At 40.8% G+C, this 21,825-nt stretch overlaps 1 protein-coding gene across 1 annotated transcript; it reads right to left on the bottom strand.

Moving 5' to 3' along the window:
- Positions 1 to 462: 462 nt before the first annotated feature.
- On the bottom strand, positions 463 to 20,004 carry LOC117300722 (somatostatin receptor type 2-like). The gene is made up of 3 exons (XM_033784491.1): positions 19,338 to 20,004; positions 5,181 to 5,547; positions 463 to 3,036 (listed from the first exon to the last, which is right to left on the bottom strand). Exons 1-3 carry the CDS (start codon positions 19,805 to 19,807, stop codon positions 2,167 to 2,169), a joined length of 1,707 nt encoding a protein of 568 aa, XP_033640382.1. The 5' UTR covers positions 19,808 to 20,004; the 3' UTR covers positions 463 to 2,166.
- Positions 20,005 to 21,825: the final 1,821 nt, after the last annotated feature.

Below are 21,825 nucleotides of genomic sequence, written 5' to 3' on the forward strand. Positions count from 1 at the left end.
CTTGGGTTTTGTGTTTTCCATATCTAAATCTAGTATTTCGTCATCATCTCATTTACGCGTGTTTTTTTTTTAAAGGTTTATTGGTCACAGCTCTAGTCACCTTTGAGTGTCCTCTTGTTTGATAACCATAGCGATTTGAACGAATACATACAATAAATAAAAGAGTCGACAGATCCTTTAAAGGCAGTGGACACTATTGGTAATTACTCAAAATAATTATTAGCATAAAACCTTATACTTGGTGACGAGTAATGGGGAGAGGATGGTAGTATAAGACATTGTGAGAAACGGCTCCCTCTGAAGTGGAGTAGTTTTCGAGAAAGAAGTTTAGAATTTGAGGTCTCGAAATCAAGCATATGAAAGCACACAACTTCGTGTGACAAGGGTGTTTTTTTTCTTCTTTCATAGTTATCTCGCAACTCCGACGACCAATCAAACTCAAATTTTCACAGGTTTGTTATTTTATGCATATGTTGAGATACAGCAAGTGAGAAGACCGGTCTTTGACAATTACCAATAGTGTCCACTGGCTTTAACAAACAGCTTCACACATTCCCTGTTTTGCATCCCTGTGGAGACATCTATTGTTCTTTCCATTGTCCCTGTACTGTAGATCTTCCCATTAGACTTTGTACACATAATTCCTTGTGGAGCACCCAGGTCTTTAAAATTTCCCCATGGAGTCCTTTTATTTTCCCTTTTTTGTTTTGTCCTCGGTTTCCATAAGGTAGTAAAATGAAAGCACCCACACAACTTAACTAAGTGTCGCACACTATAAAGAGTTGATGTATGTATTGTTTCTTTGTTGTTAGTTGTTGGGCGTGTGTTAAGTACTGTATAGCGTATTATGACACACATGCTGAGATGAGGAGCGATTAGAGCTACCGGGGAGGGACTCGAACCCACCACCCTCCCACAACATAGTTACCTCAAACCCCTCAATATCAAGTGTCAGTCTACTTTGAAAGTTTGAGTGTATAGTTTGAGTTTTATTGTTAGTTCTTTGGATTGTGTGTTTTTAAAGTACTCCTTGTCGTGACACATTTAGAGGACAAGGGTGGGACTCGAACCCAACACCCTCCCACATATACTGACCTAAAACTTTAAGATGCAATGTTAATCATAAGTCGATTTGAAAATGTTTTTTACAATTATTATAACTTGATTCCAACTAATTTTTTAAAGAGTGTATAGTTAATCAAAATAGACATTTATATACAGTAATATACATATTTTTTGTAAGCATGCCTTGTAAGTCAATAGAAACAAGATTATATTTAACTACATGACAAGTTGACAGCATTTCGTATACAAAGAGGAGAAATCCTTAAATTTCATGCTGTCCTGTGTGGCAAAACTCCTTACAGAACGTGCAAGTGTTTGGAAAAAATAATCTGGAGGCTTTACTGACCAGTAACGCTTCTTAAGTTGTATATTCCAATGTTTAAAACAAAACGCTCATTTTTGGTGACGTCCCCTGATGATGGCGTTGGTGCCCCCTTCAAAAGTATCCCATGGCCTTCAAGATTTGTTGGAAGTGCCATTGAAAAATGAAAATTGTCTTGCCCTCTTAAAGATGGAATTTCAGGTCCGGAAACCTATACGTATACTTGTAATGTATACGTCACAACTGTAAATTTCAAGCATTATATTTAAGATGATCACAGTTTCGCAGAACAATGTTTTTAGCTATACGTGGTGTTACTAAAAAGCTAAATGTATTGTGTAATGATACGTGGTTACTATACATGTCCTTTTGGAGGAACTTTAACCAGCTAACTTGTGGTGATTGCACTGTATCAATCAGAAAGGCCTGTGAATACAGTTCACACCTCTGTCTCAATGTTTAAACTTCATCGTACGATATTCACAACAACTCAAAGAAGTCATTTGAAATATTGAAATCAACAGACGTTCTCTCTTCAACAAAGCGATGTGCAAGTTCGATGTCTACGTGATGGCTAGTACTGAACAATCATAAAATTACGAATTTTTGTGCACGTTTATATTTGATTACAATAAATAAAACCCAACACTGAAAGACATCCGGTAGATTCCGGATCCGTTCCGTGTCACTGTCTTGATCCGACAGGATTAACAGTCCGAACCCACTGACGATTGGGGACGCATAGTCAGGAAACTCATCTTCATTTAGTGTAGCGATGTTCATTCCCCAATGTTTTCAATTCTGAAATTATCTTCAGTGTTCTGGATTATGGGGAGCTTTCCGTGTCTGTTTCCAGCTTCCGCGGTGTCTTGTTTCAGCTCGTGGTGATGCTTGATGGGGTGATCCGGGGCGTTCCGGTTACAGTCAGTGACGATGTTCCGTTGTTGAGTCTCATCATCAAGTGTGACGTCTTCGAATGGCGTGTCATCTTGTTTCATTAGAGTGCGATCCGGTTTCTCTTCCTCCTGCTCCCGGATGCAGGGTCTACTGGATGCTGTCCAGGACGGGTTATGAGATCCGGTGGACCCACTGTCCGTTGGGAGGATGCTGGTTGTGAATGAATCCTCACTTGTTTTAGGTTGACGGTTGTGGTGGTGGTGATCACACGGACCGCCATTTGCATTGTTCCCTGGTAACCTAGTCATGTCAATGGCTTCAGTCTCGGATACCGCGCTGTACTGGGTGTTATTCCAACGCGAGGTGCGGTCTGGTGGCGCGCGGCGTCGCTTACCCCTCGGGCAGCTATCGCCCCCAACACGGCACGCCTCGGTAGCCGGCTCGCTCGAGATGATGGTAACACTAGGCCGTGGTTTGCCGAACTTGCCCCTGTTCTTAAAACAGGGCTTTGTGCAAGGGCAGAAGCAGACGATGATCCCCCGGAAACCACGCCTAAATGCACGGCTCATGAAGGCGTAGATGATTGGGTTCATGCAGGAGTTGGAGAAACCAAAGAGCAGAAGGACTGACTGCCAGAAGACAAAGTTCGAATTGCTCAGGATCTTCAGGAAATAGTTGACCAAGGTCACGATAAAAAATGGCGCCCAGCACATGACAAAAGCGAAAACGACGACCAGAACCATCTTCGCAACCTACAAAAAAACAAAAGAACAAAAAGGATTTCTTGTTTAAAGAAGTTTACTACATGACGTGTCAGTATTTTTGAAATGCCCTGGTGCCCCTTTAAGGTTTGTCTTGCCCAAGTGCCATTGGTTCCATACACGATTGTCCAATGGGAGTGCCCTTTGCAAAACGAAAACGGCCTTGCCCTCTCAGATATGAAATTCCAGGCTTGAGTGTTACTGGCGTACACTGTCTCTTCAGTGAATTAGTTTCGTTGTTGTTTTTAGACAGAGCCACACGGATCCTCGAAAAGCATTTCTCCCACAACATTGAACAATTTTTGTTGATTTTGTCGCTATATAAATGTTTCTGATTTATTGACTTAGTAATCTTGAACTCCCACTTTCTTCCAGAGCTGTAATAAGCCCAACTGACTGTGGCACTCCAAAGACAGAGGCAAAATGTTCGCAACAGATGAAAAGCAAAACATTGTCTCAGTGTCACATTTCACAAAACGGACGTGCCTATCTAGTAACCCGAGAGTTAGGACACCGTGGCTCGTATCAATCCAAACAACAACAATATTCAGAATATTGTACTCACTAGATATTTTCAAATAAATGTGTTTACTTTTTTTCTCCCAAGATGTTATTGCAGTTTGTAATGATCACAAAGGCCGCTTATTCATGACCGACCCCCCCCCCCCAACATACAACCACAAAACACACAGTTCTGTGTTGCAGTCACTGTGGACATTCCTTTGTAGTGTACACGTAATGAAAATCATTTTCTTCAAAACTGTAAATTACACTGTAAATTACACATAGTGTTTCAAGTCCCTATATGAGGACCTCATCTCAGGTCCACACTTCGTATATGCAGCGTTAAAAAAACTACAGCAGTCTGCCCCACTGCGTCACTGTACTGCTAGTGTTTTGTACCTTTGTTTGTATAAGTCAACAAATACAAGGAGATCCATTTTTTCTTTCTATTCCTCCGTGGATTGCAGCTTTTTTAACCGCGAATCCAAAGTGTAGCTTGCCTAGAGATGAACTAGTTTTTACTCTTTGAAATGGAAGGTTATTTCTTCCGCAGGGAACGTCCGGACTTACACACTTTCATTTTCCAGGCGTTAATATCCGATGGAAAGTAATAGGGGTTGAAAGACAGGATGCAAGGCCGACTACCGTCGACTTCACGAAACTCATGCTTACTTAGGTGTAAATTTAGGACTGAGGACGAGTTTTTTTCCGGGGACTGGGGACTATAATACTCTTTAAGGGTTATAGAAACACTTAAGACGTCATATGTAAGTAACTAGTCCTAACTCAAGATAAGACTAGTCCCAACTCTTTGTGAAATCCACCTGCCGTCGATTTCACCAAACTCTTCCTAACGATTAATCCTAGGGCTTTAGGACGAGCTAAGTTTCGTATCCAACGCATTGAACCCATCCTAAGTCAGGACGAGTTACTCGTCATAACTCGAGTTAGGATTAATCCTAGCGTTTCGTGAAATCGGCTGCAGTACTTTTTGCGCTGATAAGAAATACAACCCGTCTATAATATTTTCATGCATTATTGTGATGGACTCATTTGCCACATCAGAATTGACAGATAAAGTGCAATGAGCACATCATTATGAGACACTACGTTGAGGAGAATTAAACTGCAGAAACTACGTAATGGTATAAAAACGTAGAAGAAATAAAGGACCTTTTGCGAAATGATTATCACCCGTTTTAGCAAATTTTTATGAGTAATTGTGATGGACTCGTTGATCACATCAGAACCGACACAGATAAAGTGCAATGAGCACATAGAGACACCACACTGAGGATAAACATAAAGAGGAAAAGCTACCCGAGGGTTTAAACACGGCTGCATATTATGAGAATTTCAGACATGTTTAGACATGATGACTAAAAGACTATGTAAGCATTGTTTTCCAAGGGGTGTGCCCCTACGGATGCGTTTTTATTATCTTCCTTCTACTCGCCTCTTCTTTTTAGGCATTTTTTTGATTACCGAGGTCCTCCATCGGTATGGTTGAAAACACACACCGTGTAAAATTCTCTTTTTTCATGAAGCCTTTGATGATAACCATATTTGACTATGTGAGCAATTTTTCCAGTGGGTGTGAACCACGCCCTACGGGTGCGTTTCTTATTTACCTTCCTTCGACTCGCCTCCTCTTTTCTCAACGACGTCTTGAGCATCTTTTCATCCTCCGTCAATCGGAACAGCCTCCCCGCGATGGAGAAGCACGTGAAGCACAGCAGCCCAACGGGCACGAGGAGTAGCACGGCGAACTCGATCACGGCGTACCATTTCATGAACTCGTGTGGTAGGTCTGAGTGGCATATCGTCCGGCGGATGACGCCGAGTTGGCTGGACATACGGTAGCTGGAGGTGAGATGGGGGTAGAAGTACGGGGCGAGGACCAGGAAGGGTACCACCCAGATTGCGGCCACGTTGCGGGAGGCTCTGGCCCGGGTGTTGAAGGAGCGAGACCGTAGGGGGTGGATGATGACCAGGTATCTACATGGAGAAGTGGAAGGAGAAGTGGAAAAAACGTTAATCTTCAAAAAATCTACTGAGGGTAGTGCAAACTTTACAAGATGCGAACTTGTGGTCAAGTTTGAGACCGTCAGAAAACCCACGGGGAATATTCTCACATCAACCTCTCGTATAACAATAAAGTGAACAATGTCATAATCATGATTATATATCTTGTATAAATATAATTTGCTAATTTAACTGTTTAACCGTGCTGCGTCCTTCGGATGGGTCGTAAAGCTGTAGGTCCCGTGTATTGTGTAATGTACGTTAAAGGTCATAACTTATCGAAAAGAGAAGGGGTTTGCCCCGGTGTTCCTGTTCTGATCGACAGCGCATTGTGCCACAGCAACTACCTTGTAAACCATCACATGGTGCTATAAAGGAATAGGTGTAATACTTCAAAAACGTTAATCCCTGGGGGTATGATAAAGCACTATAACAACCAAGTACTAATATTGTCAATGTAAATACCCTGCATGGGTCCATCCTGCTCACAAACTACCGTCATCATTATATTGGTCTTGAATAATTTGTCCAGTGTACAATCGGCGAAGCACCGTTAATAACTTAGAGTAACGTTTTACTGGGTCAACACCTCTTGAGCAATTAGACAGGAGACCCTCTTATACATTGCTTGTAGCTTATCCAATACCGGTCTGCAACATTTCTGTTTTTCAGAAACAACACGTTTTACCTCTGGCAGCGATTGGGGCAATCGGAGGCAAGTATTGTGTTGCGAGGACACAGTTCTTAACCCGTGTCAGCACAGACAGCTTAGGCGTGATCGTTGAAAAGTCCCTTTTAGTCGACGTTCCCCCGCAGTACAGATAGTCGCAGGCATAGCCAAGCTTGCTTGATTTGTGCACGGCCTAATACTTCAATTTCTAAATTCGGTAACGCCTGTTTCAGATCTGGAGGAGAGAGGGGGTGTACTGCTTTTAAATAGTGGGCAGGTGTTTTTAGAGTCCCACTCTAATTTTGCACGTAAACTTCTTTGCAACAAAATGCATCGCTATAAATGCCAGGTTGGAAATTGTTTGCAGATGAGCTCGCCGATATCCACAACAGTTAGTTAGTACTGGTGAGGATGACCTTATACATTTGGTGCGCTAAACTAGGCACGATGGTACCCCATCCACATGGTGTATTGATTGTGTGCTTGGAATCTCCAGATTTCTAAGATGACTTTAGGGTGTGGTTTTACAACTAGTGTGTTAGAGTATGGGAACTTGGGGGTACACTCTGCCCCAAATTGGGCATGTTATATAACCATGGAGGAATCTCCATCTTCCATGGTATAACCAGGCATGCAACTTTTCAGCTCATCGGCTGATTTCCTCTTTTTCTTTTCAAAACAGTGTAATAGAAAACTTGAAAAACACTGTACAAAAGTAAAGTGTGGTCGGGCCACTGATAAGAACAAAGTGTAATGGGTGATTTTCCGTGGCCATTCATGGCTCGGTTGCCTTCCGTAACATCATCGAGAATGACCTGGTTCAGAGAAATCAACAGGGGGACAATGACTGCGACATCCCCCGGGGGATGGGGTACCGATGGGGACGCATTGTCCATCCTCCATTTATCTCCCATCACTGTCTTTATAGACAGTTAGATGCAGTAAGTATAATGCTGTAAATGTAATCACACTGCGTAATGAGCACCCTAACGAGCTCTGACTGAGCTCTGACTGCTTTAACTGCTATTCCCAAGCGGCTACTCTTTCATTGATTACTCGACGAGACCTCACGTAATTATGCAAATAATGGCTAAACATTATGAGCCTAGCTAAAGTGTCCCCTCCCTCGTCAGACGGCGTCAAACCCCGCCCTGCATAACTAGCACTTTACCTTATACACTGATACATTGTGTCTCTTAAATATTTTATTTTGGCTCATTATGTTGATTTTGACTGTTGTTGATGGTTCAATAACCATGGACTCGATTGCACATTGTGTAATTAATTCTACTATCTCTGTAATATAAAAGGTAACCTGTTAAATTATCGGCTATATGTGGTTTACCGAGGGACCCTCAAAAGTGCCTTGCACTGTGACATGCTTGCCTGAGGAAACCTGCAGTGTGCAGAGAATGACAGTAAAGTTTTAGTTTGACGTTCACTGCACAAACCTACGTGAATGTCCAATATCCAAAATCGACATGCAAGGTTCACCTTACAAATCTATACATGAATGTCTATATCAATACCAATGTATAAAGACGATGACAAAATCTCAGACACCAAAGGGGGAAAAAAACCGAAATGTTTGAAATTCATTTGTTTTCCTCCAAAGATGACGCCCCATGGCGAAACGTCAAGTTCAAACTCCAATGATGACACATACAATTCTTGCGACAAATGATTTGGAAGCGCATATCAAATTGCTAAAGCCTGTAGAAGCGGTGTGTCCTCTTTCACCAATTAAACCGGTTAATTCTAAAGTGCATCACTTTGTTTGTGCAGGTTGTGCTGATGTGAACCAAAATTGCCATTCATTTCTCACACTTGATACCTCTTAACGACAACAAAAATACTCTTCGCGCTTCAACAACGTGTCCGTACATAAAATTAGTTCCGTCAATTTTTAGGTTGATTGTAAATTGGAACTTCCGGCCAGTAATCAAGTGCCATTGATCATGTTACACGCTTAAAGGCACTGGACACGTTTGGTAATTGTCAAAGACCAGTTTCTCACTTGGTGTGTTTCAATATAAATTTATGTATAAAATAACAAATGTGTGAATTTTTTTACTCAATTGGTCATCGAAGTTGCAATGAGAGAAAACAAATAACGTGTGCTTTCAGATGCCTGAAAGGGCTTCAGGCCTGAAGTCTTTTGTTTTAATATTTGTGTGAGAAATTACTTCTTTCTCAAAAACTACGTTACATCAGAGGGAGCCACTTCTCGCAATGTTTTTTAATCGCAATAGCTCTCCAATGCTTGTTAGCAAGTAAGTTTTATGCTAACAATAATATTTCGAGTATACCAAACATGTCCAGTGTCTTTAACCGTGCCGTAGTGTGACTAAATGAACTGGATCCAACTCACAACCTGTTTTGCATTTGCAGAAAAAAAACGAAGGTTGAAAAAATTCCCCAATCAAAAATACTTAGTTGTGATTTTATTCATCATGTACCACCTTTTTGTAGCCTTTTCAATTGGGTAACACGACAAAAGAGACAACGGAAGATCGTGCCCGGAATACAATCGGTAAAAAATATAGGCCAGGGTAGTATTACACCTTGGTATCAGTTACTTGGTGTCCATGGTTAGAGAACTATGATTTATGGTTTTCGTCTCAGATCCTTTTTTGATGGGTCTCTCGCAGTTCACAAAACCTCCTTGGTTTCTTCTTTGAATTTTCTTGCAAGAAAGAAAATGGAATCGTGTGTGTATCCACAGAGCTCGATATGAGCGGAGGTTTTTATACAATTATTCTCACAATTCGATAAGATGTACAATAATATTGTTTGTCAGAAGAAACTTTCTGAGCTTGTACAGTGTTCCAACTCGATATCCCTCAAGGCTTTGCTCTTGGTCCCATCAATACATTTACACTGATAGTCTTAGTATGTTGGTGTGCAGGGTTTGTATGCGTTTCGATAGTAACGACTTCAATACACGGCCAGACCTGATACTTCACGGAAGCAACGAAGGCGATTGCCTCCATGCTCCCTGGTCATTGCCTTGGTGCCCTAGAAATGTTTCAGTACAGATTTACAAATTCCTCATAGGGTGCCGTTTTCCAGGGAGATGATGCCTTGGTGCCATTGCCCTTTCCAAAACGAAGCGTACATACCTGCCAGGCATGCTGGTTATGTTGTTCCTAAGCTAAATGTCTTGTGTTGGTGCTTGTCTAGAATGCCTCCTCTATTTGGCATCTTGCTTGTTTCTCCAGTTTTATTGTTCTCTCCATTTTCATTGTAATTTATGTGTCCTGTATAAATAGTTTTGTTTAAATAAGCAAACTAATAAATTGGATTCGTCGGACATTAAATTGGTTAAAAATTGTTGTCATTGTTGAATCGAATATACACTAGTTTTAAAAAAGAAATCAGGTTTGTGAACCCTCAAAAGTGCCTTGGCTACTGTTAAACAATTTCCTCCAACTTGCACGCCCTCGATTGGTTGAATAAGTGTGTGTGTATTCTGCGTGGAGCAATTCAACCAATCGAGGGCATGCATTGTTATCGTTCTCGTTTTCGTTCTCGTTATTGGGGCCTGTGTGACCGGGCCTTTACATTGTGTTGCTGTCACTCTGTGGACATTCCCTTGTTCTGTAGGCCTACACTGAATGAAAATCCTATTCTTCGGCACTGTACAAACACACTGTGTGGGCGTGTGTCAGTCCACATGGTGCTTCGAGTCCTTATTAATGTGGACCTGTTCCTTGGTCCACGCTCAATTGTCTTGCTACCTGTGAAATACGTTCAAGATTAAGCAAAATATGTTTCTGCTTATTTTTCACAAACATTTGCTTACCGTGTAAGCGGCACTATGAATTGGCCCAAGATGTCTACATAGTCAAATCCCATCTTGGCATTTACAAAATAGCCTAAACGACGGCCAGGTTAAACACGTAGTTTTACTTTACCGTACACGGCGACAGGTCCGTATTGAATTGATTTCCAATGCAAAACCATACATATTAACTATTACTGTCAACCTATTAGATAAATATAGCCTTTTCTCAAGCCGTGTCTTGAGACATCGAGCGTTGAATTTTCCATCTTGTTCCTCACTAATCGAAATAAATTCAACGGTTGCTGCGAGACGAAAAGACACAGCTTGAGATTCTTGTTTTAAAGTTAATAGCAAAACTGTTTTGCCTGCTCTTCCTCTTTGTGTCATAGGGGTTGACAAATACACAACCAAACAACTGGTAGAAGTCGCATACTAGCTTCAATAATGGCATTTCAATTTGCCAAAAAGACTTCCGTACTGAGGTAGCCAGTAATTTGGGATTAAACGATTAAGAAATCAGGGCTACCGAAACTGGACGGTCAACATGGAGTGTGTGCATTATAAAGAGTTTTCATTTGATATTCGATATTTTGCCACCTGTATTAGGGCCTTGTTTTTTGTGTCTCCAATCACGATGCGGGGTTGTGTTCTGAGGTGTTTACACTTGGCAATTTATATGATGTACTTCACTGTCTTAAATATTGTTGTTGTCTTAACTCCTAGTCTATATATTTATTTGTTTAACGTGTTAACGGTCCCATTCTGGAGCTTTGTTTTTCTTTTTCTAGACATGTAATTTTCCTTTTTATTTTAATTTTAAAGATTGGACAATAAAGATTTGAGCTGTTACATAAGCCAACTGTTGCAGACAATCGGGAGCAAGGCAACCAACTTTAGTGCATTCCACAAGACCACTTTGGTAAGTTCCCCAAGTAATTTTTCAAACACTGTCTTACGATTACCTAGAATTCCCGAGAACATTACAATTTAAATGCCCTTTCTTCTATGAGATTGCCGTATGACATGACCCTTAAAGAAATCATCGAGCCGCCGGGACTGGAGAGATTGTGACGCAATTTTGTGTGCTTGGAAGAAGGGCGGCTGAACCTAACTTCCATAATAATCATTTTGGTCAAAACTGGACCGCGTGTTTGAAAAAGATTATTGCCCCCTGATTTCTGGTTTCATGCACCAGTAAAACCTTTGATTGCATTCTCGCTCCGTCCAGCTGGTTTTTCAGTGAAGACATTTCTGAGATTTAATTAAGTCTAGGGATGCATAAGAGATAAAAGTGCGCCCTTTCGACTCCAATAAACCGCCCTTGGTATTATTGGGATCGATTCCACAGGTCTTTATGCCTGACTTATGGGCGAGTCCCGGATGACATTGATCGATTACTTCGTTCAACAATCACCTTCGGACGGAATCGTGAATAGCGCACGCAGTAAATTAAGTAGGTCGAGTTGACATACCGATAACCCGTAGTAAATAAGCTAGGTCGAGTTGGCATACCGATGACCGATAGTAAATTAAGTAGGTCGAGTTGGGAAACAACCGATAGACTGGGTTTGGAAGTACGTAGCTTGGGCTAACATGTTCTTCGACGGCTTTGTTTAGGTGCCACATACCCGTCTTTTAAGGCCCACAATATATATACAAGGCAACACATATTCCTGCCCTTTTGGTTTTTACTATAGCTAAGCCACTCAATGAAACTTCAGTTTTCAATAGTTCCAGCGAAAAGCAAGTTCGATTTATAAAAATACCAGACTCCAAAAGCAAACCCAGCTCGCCGAAACAATAACTCTGTGATCGATATGCTGGCTTTATAAGAAAAGTATAAAATATAAAAAGCTTTGTCTGTGAAATCGATAAATAGGTGTTGAGTAAGTGGGCGGCGTTGGCAAAGAAGGCTCCCGGGCGATAGGGCGTTTGGCCCGGCACCCTCGTAACCTCATAGGCCTACCCGCCTTTTGTTTGGCCTTGTCGTTGAAAAAGCGATTCATTCCGCCCTATTTCCTCTGGCAATTGATAGCCTAATGGAACAGAGCAAAACCAATTTACTCTCGGCGAATAATTGAACATCCACATGCTTTTTTTCACACCGAATGAAGTCAAATATTAATGATTTGCCACATTATTAAAACACCGCAAACACCGATTTAGGTTTAGTACGTAGATTAGGGTATAGCAAATATGGGATTAAAGATATATAGAGCTGAAATGGAATTTGTGTGCCTAAATTAAAGGGAATGTAACATGGTTTTGTAATCACTCTTAAAAATGAATGGCAATATCTAAATGACAGTCTATGCTTTCACGCATGTTAGCATGGTAATCCTGCTTGCATCCGCTAATGGGAAAAAAAAACCGATTATTTCTTAAGCTTGTGTTTCAACGGTAACTATTACTTTGCAAAGATTTTCGATTTGTTTTTTATTTTATTTGTATTTTTTTGCAAAGACAAATGATGCATGGGGTGAGACAGGAGTTTGCCGGGGTCAGCAATTCACTTTTTCTTCCTTCTAGAAATCCCCTGGAAGAATTGTCTTGTGTGAAAGGGGATTGAATGGTGTCATACATGCCAGACAAAACACGCATGATAATAAAAGTGCTGTGTGAACAACATATCCGTGTACAGGCCCCCAAAAAATCAATTTAATTTTACGATGGGGTGTTCTATATTTTATCCGGTTAAATGACGCTTATCTTGATGTGTTGTTCTTCATATTGTTAAATGAGGCTGAATAATTTGAGGCAAATGCACCGAAACGAGGCCGTGAAATCAGACAATCTGACGGCGTGGTTACGCTCCGGAACACCGCCGGAACTTACCGGAGCCTCCGGAGAAGTTCCGTCTGTGGATTCCCGAAGTATGGAAGTATGATACCCAGATGTGTAGTGCGTGTAAGTCCATCAAACATCTGCAATGGAACATTGTATTCATATTCACCAATACACCCCCTCTCCCTACTCTTCCCCTGGTAAATTATTAATAGCCCCTCCCCCTTAATGATTATATGGATCCGCCCCTGAAATTACACGTCTATATAAAAACCAATGGAATCTGTGTCAATTTTGACCCAGATGTAGGTCAAGTACTGCCGTACGTCAAAAAGTATATCACAGTCCACCACAAAGTCTACAAAAGTGGCACAAAGTTGTCAATAAAACCACTGCTATACATAGGCCTACCTTAAATAGAACGAACGTTTTCACGTTCACGATCAACTCATTACTTTTGCAAACAAAGTTAGTACCGTATAACCGATGTTGTGCCACTTCTAGATTCAAAGTGTTGCTGGTGGCAACCGTTCTGCCAACATTTCCAATTACGTTTCTCTGATTAATTTGAAGAGTTTTAAGCAAACATGTTGCAGCTAACCAAGACGCGGTAAATTCGCTGCCATTCCTCGTTGATTAAAAAGAGAGTTTTAAGCAAGATGTAATTGGAGATGTTGTGTGGGTGTTACAAAAAAACCAACGTTTGCCAAGAGCAAATCTTCCAAATAATGTTTATGCGCAAACCAGTAGCATTCATATTTAGAGAGGGAGGGAAATGGCCAATTGAATTTGTGATGTAGGCCCACTCGTTTTCCAATAGAGTCCTTGTGCATGTGAGTGGGGGGAAATTACCGGTCTGTAACCTCATGTTAAAGTGGTGTAAATTGCCCTTGTATTCGATAACCCCACTTGGTGCGAAATTTGTCAACATCCAAAACATCTCTGATGAAAACATTTTGAGAAAAATGTGTCTCAAGGAAGACCTTTTCCCTTTACATAGCATGCACCGTGTAATGGTTTAGAAGGTGGCACAATATGCTGCCAATCAAGTCCAAAAACAGCCGGAAGAATCCCTTCGCTTTGCAATAAGTGTACTGGGTTCTTTTACGCGCTTAAGCGCAGCACACGGGACTAACGGCTCTACGTCCCATCCGAAGGACGCAGCAATACTGGTAAAGTGTCCTGCTTAGGGCATCAGTGTCAACACCGGGACTCGAACCCACACTCTGCTGATCAGAAACAACAGAGCTTGAGTTCTATGTTCTTATCCACTCGGTTGTCTTATTGTAGCCCCTAACCAATAATGACTTTTAGTCTTGTATGGCCGAACTTGCATTTAAAAACTTGTGATAACATTTTTAAATGATGATGAGAATAGTGATGACAATAACAACCCCAATGCAATACTGTTGTCAGTAGTTCTGTGTCAGAAGGCAGCACAAGGATGGCACCCCATTGAATGTATATTGTTTTTCAAAGTTTAATAATTTTATCAGAAGTGGATGGAAGACTTTTTAATCGATAGATCAAGTTGTATGTGAACGTCAGTACTTGTGCAGAAGCAAAGTGGGGCTTAATTAGTACAAACAAACAGTAAATGGCTATTCACTGTTTCAGGTTACTAAGTACCAGGGGAATTCCAGTCGCTGATGTTTCTTTGTAGTCGTCAAACATGAAGAGTAAATACCAGTCAGACGTTGACACTTTGCATGATTAACTACTCTACTCGAAAACATAAACCATTAATAAGTCAAATTAGGTTTAGTGCAACTCAAAGGAGAAAGGGCGAATTTAATGAATTAGTCTATCAATGATGTATACAGCTTCATTGCTATAGTTCGCAGAACTGATGCTAACCGACTGTGCAAATTCCAATAGTGTTGATCACACTTTCGTCGGTTACTTGCATGTTAATAGGGACTTTTCGTTTTCGGCGACGGATGGTTCTGCGACGGTTGTTCAGCTAAACGTTGTCGTTTTCAGCACAACGAAGATTCATCCCAAGTACTGTCGTAGAAATTGAGGGACGACCGTCCTCAAAGCCGACGCATGCGCAGATGACGCCAAATGTCATCTTTACCGTCGCAGAACCATCCGTCGTTGAAAACGAAAAGTCCCTAATGTAACTTCTACAACCACATTAACAGAGCGTTCGTAATGATAATGTGAATGTTGAATGTCCAATATTAATCTGGAAGGTAGACAATCACTTGCACAAACGTGTCAATGGCCAATGTCCAATACCGAAATGCAGGGTAGATTTTGCCGAACAAACCCATGTGAATGTCCAATGTCCAATATCAAACTTGCTTTAGTTGTGAAATCATTTACTCTGTTTTGAAGCATGAATATTGGTTGTGTTTGTTTCGAACTGGCCTCTTGTTCTCTTTCCAGTTACCCTTTGGTTCTTTCCACGGCTCGGTGCTGATTATTACTGATGCAAATTTAACATCTTTTTAACAAGCAAAGGGTAGTTAGAGCTGTGTTATATTCGTCCACAGATTCCAGCAAACATACAAGACGCAAACATTTCCGCTTATTGAGTCTATGAATGGCTCTGGGAACACTAACTGGAAAATGCCAATTGATGAATACCATCCTCGAACGAAGGTGTGCAGAATTGTACAAAATTGGTTCAACTTTGAGGTTAATAATCATATTGTCGCAAGCAGCTGCAACTGATACGCGTAAGGCCTAAGGATTTGGTTACTTTTGAATAGAGCAAAGGTGCAATGCCCTCGGAATGAGACAGTTTCTTAGAACATACTTGCAGATGAGGATGAATTCACTTTTTATGAAAGGAGGTTGAGCAATTCTCCCAGATCGCTTTCATTGAAATCAGAGCGAGTCGCTTTGGTCGACTGTGAGTTATGCCAAGTATTTCTATAGATACAAAGGAGTCTTCATGGAATCAGAATTTTTAGTAGAGAAACATTGTTGGCTTTCCCTAGGTGTTGTCTGTGTGTTCCCTTTTCTTTTATCTTTCCCGTTTAAGTCATTATGGTGTGCAGTGTGTACCTCACTTGTAACTTTCAAATGTCATTGGTGCCCGATATAGGGAATGGTGTACCCCCGACCCACCCCCATTGTGTCTTTATTGTGTGCTTGGAATCTCAGAAATTCTTTAGCGGATTTCTGTTTTTCAGGGGACGTCTGTACAGCCGTGGAGAAAGAACCTTTCTCGATGGCACAACCATAGAAAAAGAGGACCCGTGGTCGGTCCTTTCTCTTTGGTACAACACGAAAATAGTTCGATTTGAGAATAGGCCTAGAAGCATCGGGGATACTCTCTGCCAGATTTCGGGCATGCTATTTGTTTAGATGGTGGAAATGCAATTCTAGAAATCTGTCATTGAGTTTCATTTCTACTGACGATGAGCCGAGCATGCTTATCGACACGTCGAATTGCTACATCACCACCATCATAGGTTACGCCCACGCCTATGGTGTAATTGACATGGTGTACTAGATGTGAGTGATATGGACAATGTGATAAGGCGATATGTACATTCGGGAATATGTCCTTAGTTTCCTCTGCTCGTCTTAATACGAAGACTGATAAGATCAGATTAAGGAGCTTAATCCAGTGGTGAGTGATGGAACCCAACCCTAATAAGGATGCTTCATGAACATTATATCAAGTGGACTCCAACACCAGATGTGCTCGCCGAGAACATCAAGTAAGACATGGTATTTAAAGGAACACGTTGCCTTGGATCGGTCGAGTTGGTCTTTGAAAAGCGTTCTGTAACCGTTTGTTATAAAATCGGTATGGTAAGAAAGATGTTGTAAAAGTAGAATACAATGATCTAGAAACTGCGTGGTTTTCCTTTTACCTCGTCGACAAACACGTTCGGACATTTATGGGAATCAAAAATTTGACTCCCATAAATGGCCGACCGTGTTAGTTCGCGACGTAAAATGAAAACCGTGCAATTTTGAGTGATACGTGTGTGGATCATTATATTCTACTTTTAAAACATCTTTCTAACCATATGCATTTCATAACAAACGGTTTCAAACGCTTTTCATAGACCAACTCGTCCGATCCGAGGCAACGTGTTCCTTTAAGACCCATTTGTCATTTCCATCTGTTCTTGTTCATAATTACTTCTGTAAAGTTGCACTCTTCTAAGCGAAAACCAAACGTTCGACTGAGGTGTAACTTGGTGCATTGTTAGTCAAGAACAATAACTTCTTAAACTCGAAATGACGTCATGATGACGTCATCATGTTTGTTGACAATTTTTGCAATTTTCATCATTTGATACAAATCTTGAGAAAAAGCAAGGTGCAATATTTGTTTTTTTACTCCCGGAAACCGAACTAGACATTTAGAGTTTGGTCACAAACTCTAAATGTCTAGTTCATAATTACTTCTGTTATTATTCATACTTACATCTTCTTCTGTCTACTTTGTAAATAACACCAACTAGTTTGGATGCACAACCCATTATCGATATGCTTTTCTCGTTAGGCTTTGTTAAAATGTCATAAATGCATTAATTTGCTTCGAGCTCAATGTTGCTAACAAATATTCCCATCTCTCCTTGGTGCATGTTTAACGCACATTCATAGATAGGATCTTCTCTAACTGTACCCCGGAGAAATGTAACTTCCATGTACATCATAGAGAATGAATATTGCCGTAGGGTCGCTGTATCTCCCATTATACTCATCAGAATGAAACACATTGATCGGGTGCATGTTGAAAAGCACAGTGTTCCCCCTTTGTTCTTTTCAGCTCAAGGCACATTGTATGCATTCAGGAACACATGCCTCAAGAAGATTTCTTTCTAAATTTGTGCTCACATCCCGTCTTAGCTCAGAACACGTTTGCAGGGCCCAAGAGTCCAATCCATTCTAGTTCTGATTTTCTCACGGTTCTGTTCGCCATATAACCTCTACATGGAAACGTTGATTGAATACTGGAAAAGTATGATTCTGGGTTGAACAACGAACACAATTTTATAGTGGTGGAACCAACGACCTACGGAATAACGTGCTGGCGCTCTATGTGCTACAATCCAATGTTGGCAGTCTGCCTGTCTGTAAATAATTTTGAAAACCAAGAGAGGTTTGTGGTAGCACTATGTGTAATCTCTTTCAAGTAGTGTTGGGTCTGAAAAGTAGTGGTGGTTAATGACTCATTGTTTCGATCAGCACACTTTGATTGTCTGCAGGATGATGTGTGATGGCCGTTCAAGATGATCGTTCAAGAACTTGTCTCAGTCTCCACCATTAACAATAGGCAAGGGGAACATCTCTATTTGTGGTGCTGTTTTGGGTGCTCTTTAAACTACATATGTGTGATGATTTTGTAGCAACTGTGATTGATTTGTAGATTCTGCTGAAATGAGTTCGACAATACTCAAAAGATGTATCCATTATTTAAAGTCTCCTATCCTAAGGTGTTTGGTGATTATTCAATTGTTGATCAGTGGGCTTGTGTCCCGGTACCTCAATATGTAGTAATTGAAACATCTCTAGGGTACTTTTAGCAATGAATTCTAAACACTTCTCTCTCCATCCATTTTTACAAGTCCCTTTATTCCTTGAGTGCCCGATCCATCCCGATAATGCATTACATTTCATGGTTTTTCACTTTTGTGAGACATAGACACGCCGCCTTCATCCATTCTTGTATGGGATAGCCCAAGAGATTAAACTGGCCAGGACTTCTTGTTTTAATGATAGAAACAACGGCCTTAGAGTATGATTTGAAACGCCTCGTTGCTGTCTATGGGGACTCGGTATTCACCTCGTTATTTTGGTGTCAGGCTCTAACCCAGATTTGTGTCAGGGTTCGTTACCTCTCGGTTGTTAAGTTTATACAAGTTATTGAGATCGTAGTGGTGCTTTAAAGGGGTTGTATGCGTTTGGTAATTTGAACCCACTGTTTGTTTCAATCCTATATATAGGAAGAAACTTTAAATCAATGGTAAATATGCGGGTACAACCGTGTGTACTTTTGTGTGAGTGTTGGCTCTGAGAAGTGCCGGTTTGGTCTCGACGTTTCGAACAGTATACTCTGCTCGTCTTCAGGAGAAAAATACAATCATATAGTCGTACACATGCCTATACCATAAAACAAAGTTGTGAACTGGCCCGGACCAGGAATTATTATTTTGTTTTCTTTCGGGGGGGGGGGTTCAAATTATAGTTTTTCGTCGTGGTGTCATTTGAGAGTGTATTACTGGGTGTGGGTAACACCAAAATGTACCATGTCATGTTCATGAGTGGGGCACTCCCTGTAATGCTAGCCTTGGCAATGGCAAATGTAGTCCACAAATTTACTTTGTTCAGCCCCAAATTAGATAAAATCAACCCAGTCAGTTCCTTCACTCATCGAATCTGAAGGTGCTTTTAACATACAGTTTTTTCCTGCAAGGTATGTGGGACTACGTTTGAATTATGAGATCTACTCCTTTAAGGGTAGCACCATGTAATGATTCTGTACAAAAATGTGAACATTTAAAATATTTGTTGTTTTTTGGCATAAGGAATTGGATTTGGTCTTACCTGTCTATCGAGATTGCAACCAGGGTCCAAATACTCGTGAAGACAAAGTAAGGCTGAACGAACCCCAACGTAGAGCACATGGCAGCACTGAGTAGATTCAGGTCTGCATCAGTGGACATCTCAAGCAACTTGAGTGGCATGACGAAACTAGTGACCAGGAAGTCACTTAGTGCCAGGCTGAGGATATAGAAGTTAGTAGGAGTTCTCATAGTGCGGTGACGGCACACTACAGCTATGACCATAGCGTTACCAACCAGCCCCACTACCATCACACAGACAGATAGGATGATGATGATGACATACACGCTCTTGAGTTGCGTCAGGTCGTAGTAATGTCCGTCGAAGAACCATCGACTTGTTGGTGTCTCGGTGGTGTCATTGTAGTCGTAGTTATCACCGGGGGTGGGTGACACCAAACTGTACCCTGCTAGGTCCCTGCTGGCTGGGGGAGTCCCTGAAAAGCTGGCCATAGCGAGGAGCTGAGGTTTGGATTTAGAGGTACCTAATCCTGTTTGAGTGTTCACCACACTGGGCTATCCATACATCCAAGTCTGATATCTGCTACGAGCTCCACTTAGAAACCAATGCAACCTGTAGAGAGAGAAAATAATTAGGTCAGTATTATAACTGCAATACGTTCAATGCTTTAAAACAAGCTAAATGGAGATTGGCTGGACACACTGCCCGAAGAAAAGATAATAGTTGAAAAACAAGAATAATGGACAATAACTGCAATAATGGACAATAATGGACAATAACTGCAAGCAATAGAAATGAATGGCGTCTACATGAGGAGGGCTACATCTTACACTGGATGAACACAGCCTTAATGACGATGATAATGATGAAGTTCAACGACTAATCTGGTACTCCCAAACCCCACTGTTTGCACTTTCTAATTGAACCAAACCCAATCAGCAACTCAGAGTGGATTATCGGCAGAGATGGCCCTCCAAAAACAATTTCCATGATAATCAAGATAAAGATCCTGTGCTGAATTGGTTCTGATGAAGCAGGATGCCTTCACTGCCGTGGTGAACTAACCGTTGATAAAAGTCAACAGTTGTAAAATTAAACACCCACACACAAGTCAAAAATACCCATATGAATGTATGAGTTGGTGAGTGAGACAAATTTGGATCGTTGCTAATTTGCATAACTCACATGGTAATTATACGCTCAAAAAAGGTCGAACCCAACATATCTCTTGGGAGTTATTGTGGACGGATTACAATTATACATGAACAGTTTTAAAGGTCACACATGGTGACCAGGCTCTTGCTTAGAAGTTTTAAATTGAAGTTGTGTTAACATTTCTTCTGTCATCAAGGATCTGATCAAGTTATGGCGTCTGCTACATGTTTGTGAACTAACCGTTAATAAACATCAACAGTTGTAAAATTAAAAACCCACACACGAATACAAAAAAAACATATGAATGTATGAGATGGTAAGTGATACAAATTTGGATCTGTTGCATAAATCCCAGTGTAAATATGCACAAAAAAGGTCGAGTCAGATACATCTCTTGAGAAATGTTGTGAAGGATTACACGTAGAGGAACAGCAAGGCCTTGCTAAAGACCTTTTAACTTGAAATTGTGTAAGCATTTGTTTATGTCATTATTAAGGATTTGGTAACTTTATCGCGTCTGCTACGTAACTATATGCGCAGTTCAGGCCAAGTGGGCCCCAAAGCGAATTACAATATACATGATCCCGTGAGCATCGTGGAACCATCTCAACTCCTTTGGAGTATGCAGCACCGGGAACCAAATGGGTACAAAGATTGTTGATTTGTAAGATGTATTTCTTATGTTTTGGGTTTTGTATGGTTTTCTTTAAACAAACAAAATAATATTCTCTGCACTACCCCCTTTTATTTTTTAATACACTCGTTCGTACATGTAAACTCTGTTGTATCATTCTATACTTTTTTTTTACATTTTGTATTTTTTTGTCTACTGGTAATGTTGCTGCTTTCACCTGTTACATATATTGTTTGTATGTATTTATAAGAGGGCCCCTAATGATTCTGTGTTGTGCTGGTTCGGTTAACTTTATTCATATTATCATTTCTTCACGTTGGTTTATTTTTACAATCAAATGTACCCATTGAATCAAAGATCCAAGTTAAAGCAGCAACACATTCGTTTACAGAGCGTCAAATTAAACGATTTTTTTAAAGGAGGAAAATAACTCAAAATGTCTTACTATTAAACCCATGCGTCACCACGGTACTTAACACAATGTGGTACCCTTGACCATCACAAATTACACCTAGATAACAGAGAGACATTCAGCAAACAATAGCCAGCTGCATACACAGCTTTTCGTCTTCTCTTCCACATTGTCTGCCAAATTAGCCGAAAGCAGCGCTCAGAGAATAGGCTGATCAAGGTGCACACGTAAGAACGGTTTTCGCTCTATAAAATGCAAAATTAGCCGATCAGATTGCCTGTTCCTCAATACTTACTCAGCAAATAAAA

Source organism: Asterias rubens, chromosome 1 (assembly GCF_902459465.1).
Source record: "Asterias rubens chromosome 1, eAstRub1.3, whole genome shotgun sequence".
NCBI classification, from domain to species: domain Eukaryota; kingdom Metazoa; phylum Echinodermata; class Asteroidea; order Forcipulatida; family Asteriidae; genus Asterias; species Asterias rubens.

Excerpts from the sequence above, each read along its gene's own strand:
- LOC117300722 (XM_033784491.1), bottom strand. The coding sequence starts at position 19,807 with ATGGCCAGCTTTTCAGGGACTCCCCCAGCCAGCAGGGACCTAGCAGGG. Across the intron at positions 5,548-19,337 it reads GTTGCAATCTCGATAGACAG|ATACCTGGTCATCATCCACC; the intron begins GTAAGACCAAAT and ends TTCTCCATGTAG. Across the intron at positions 3,037-5,180 it reads AGGAGGCGAGTCGAAGGAAG|GTTGCGAAGATGGTTCTGGT; the intron begins GTAAATAAGAAA and ends GTTTTTTTGTAG.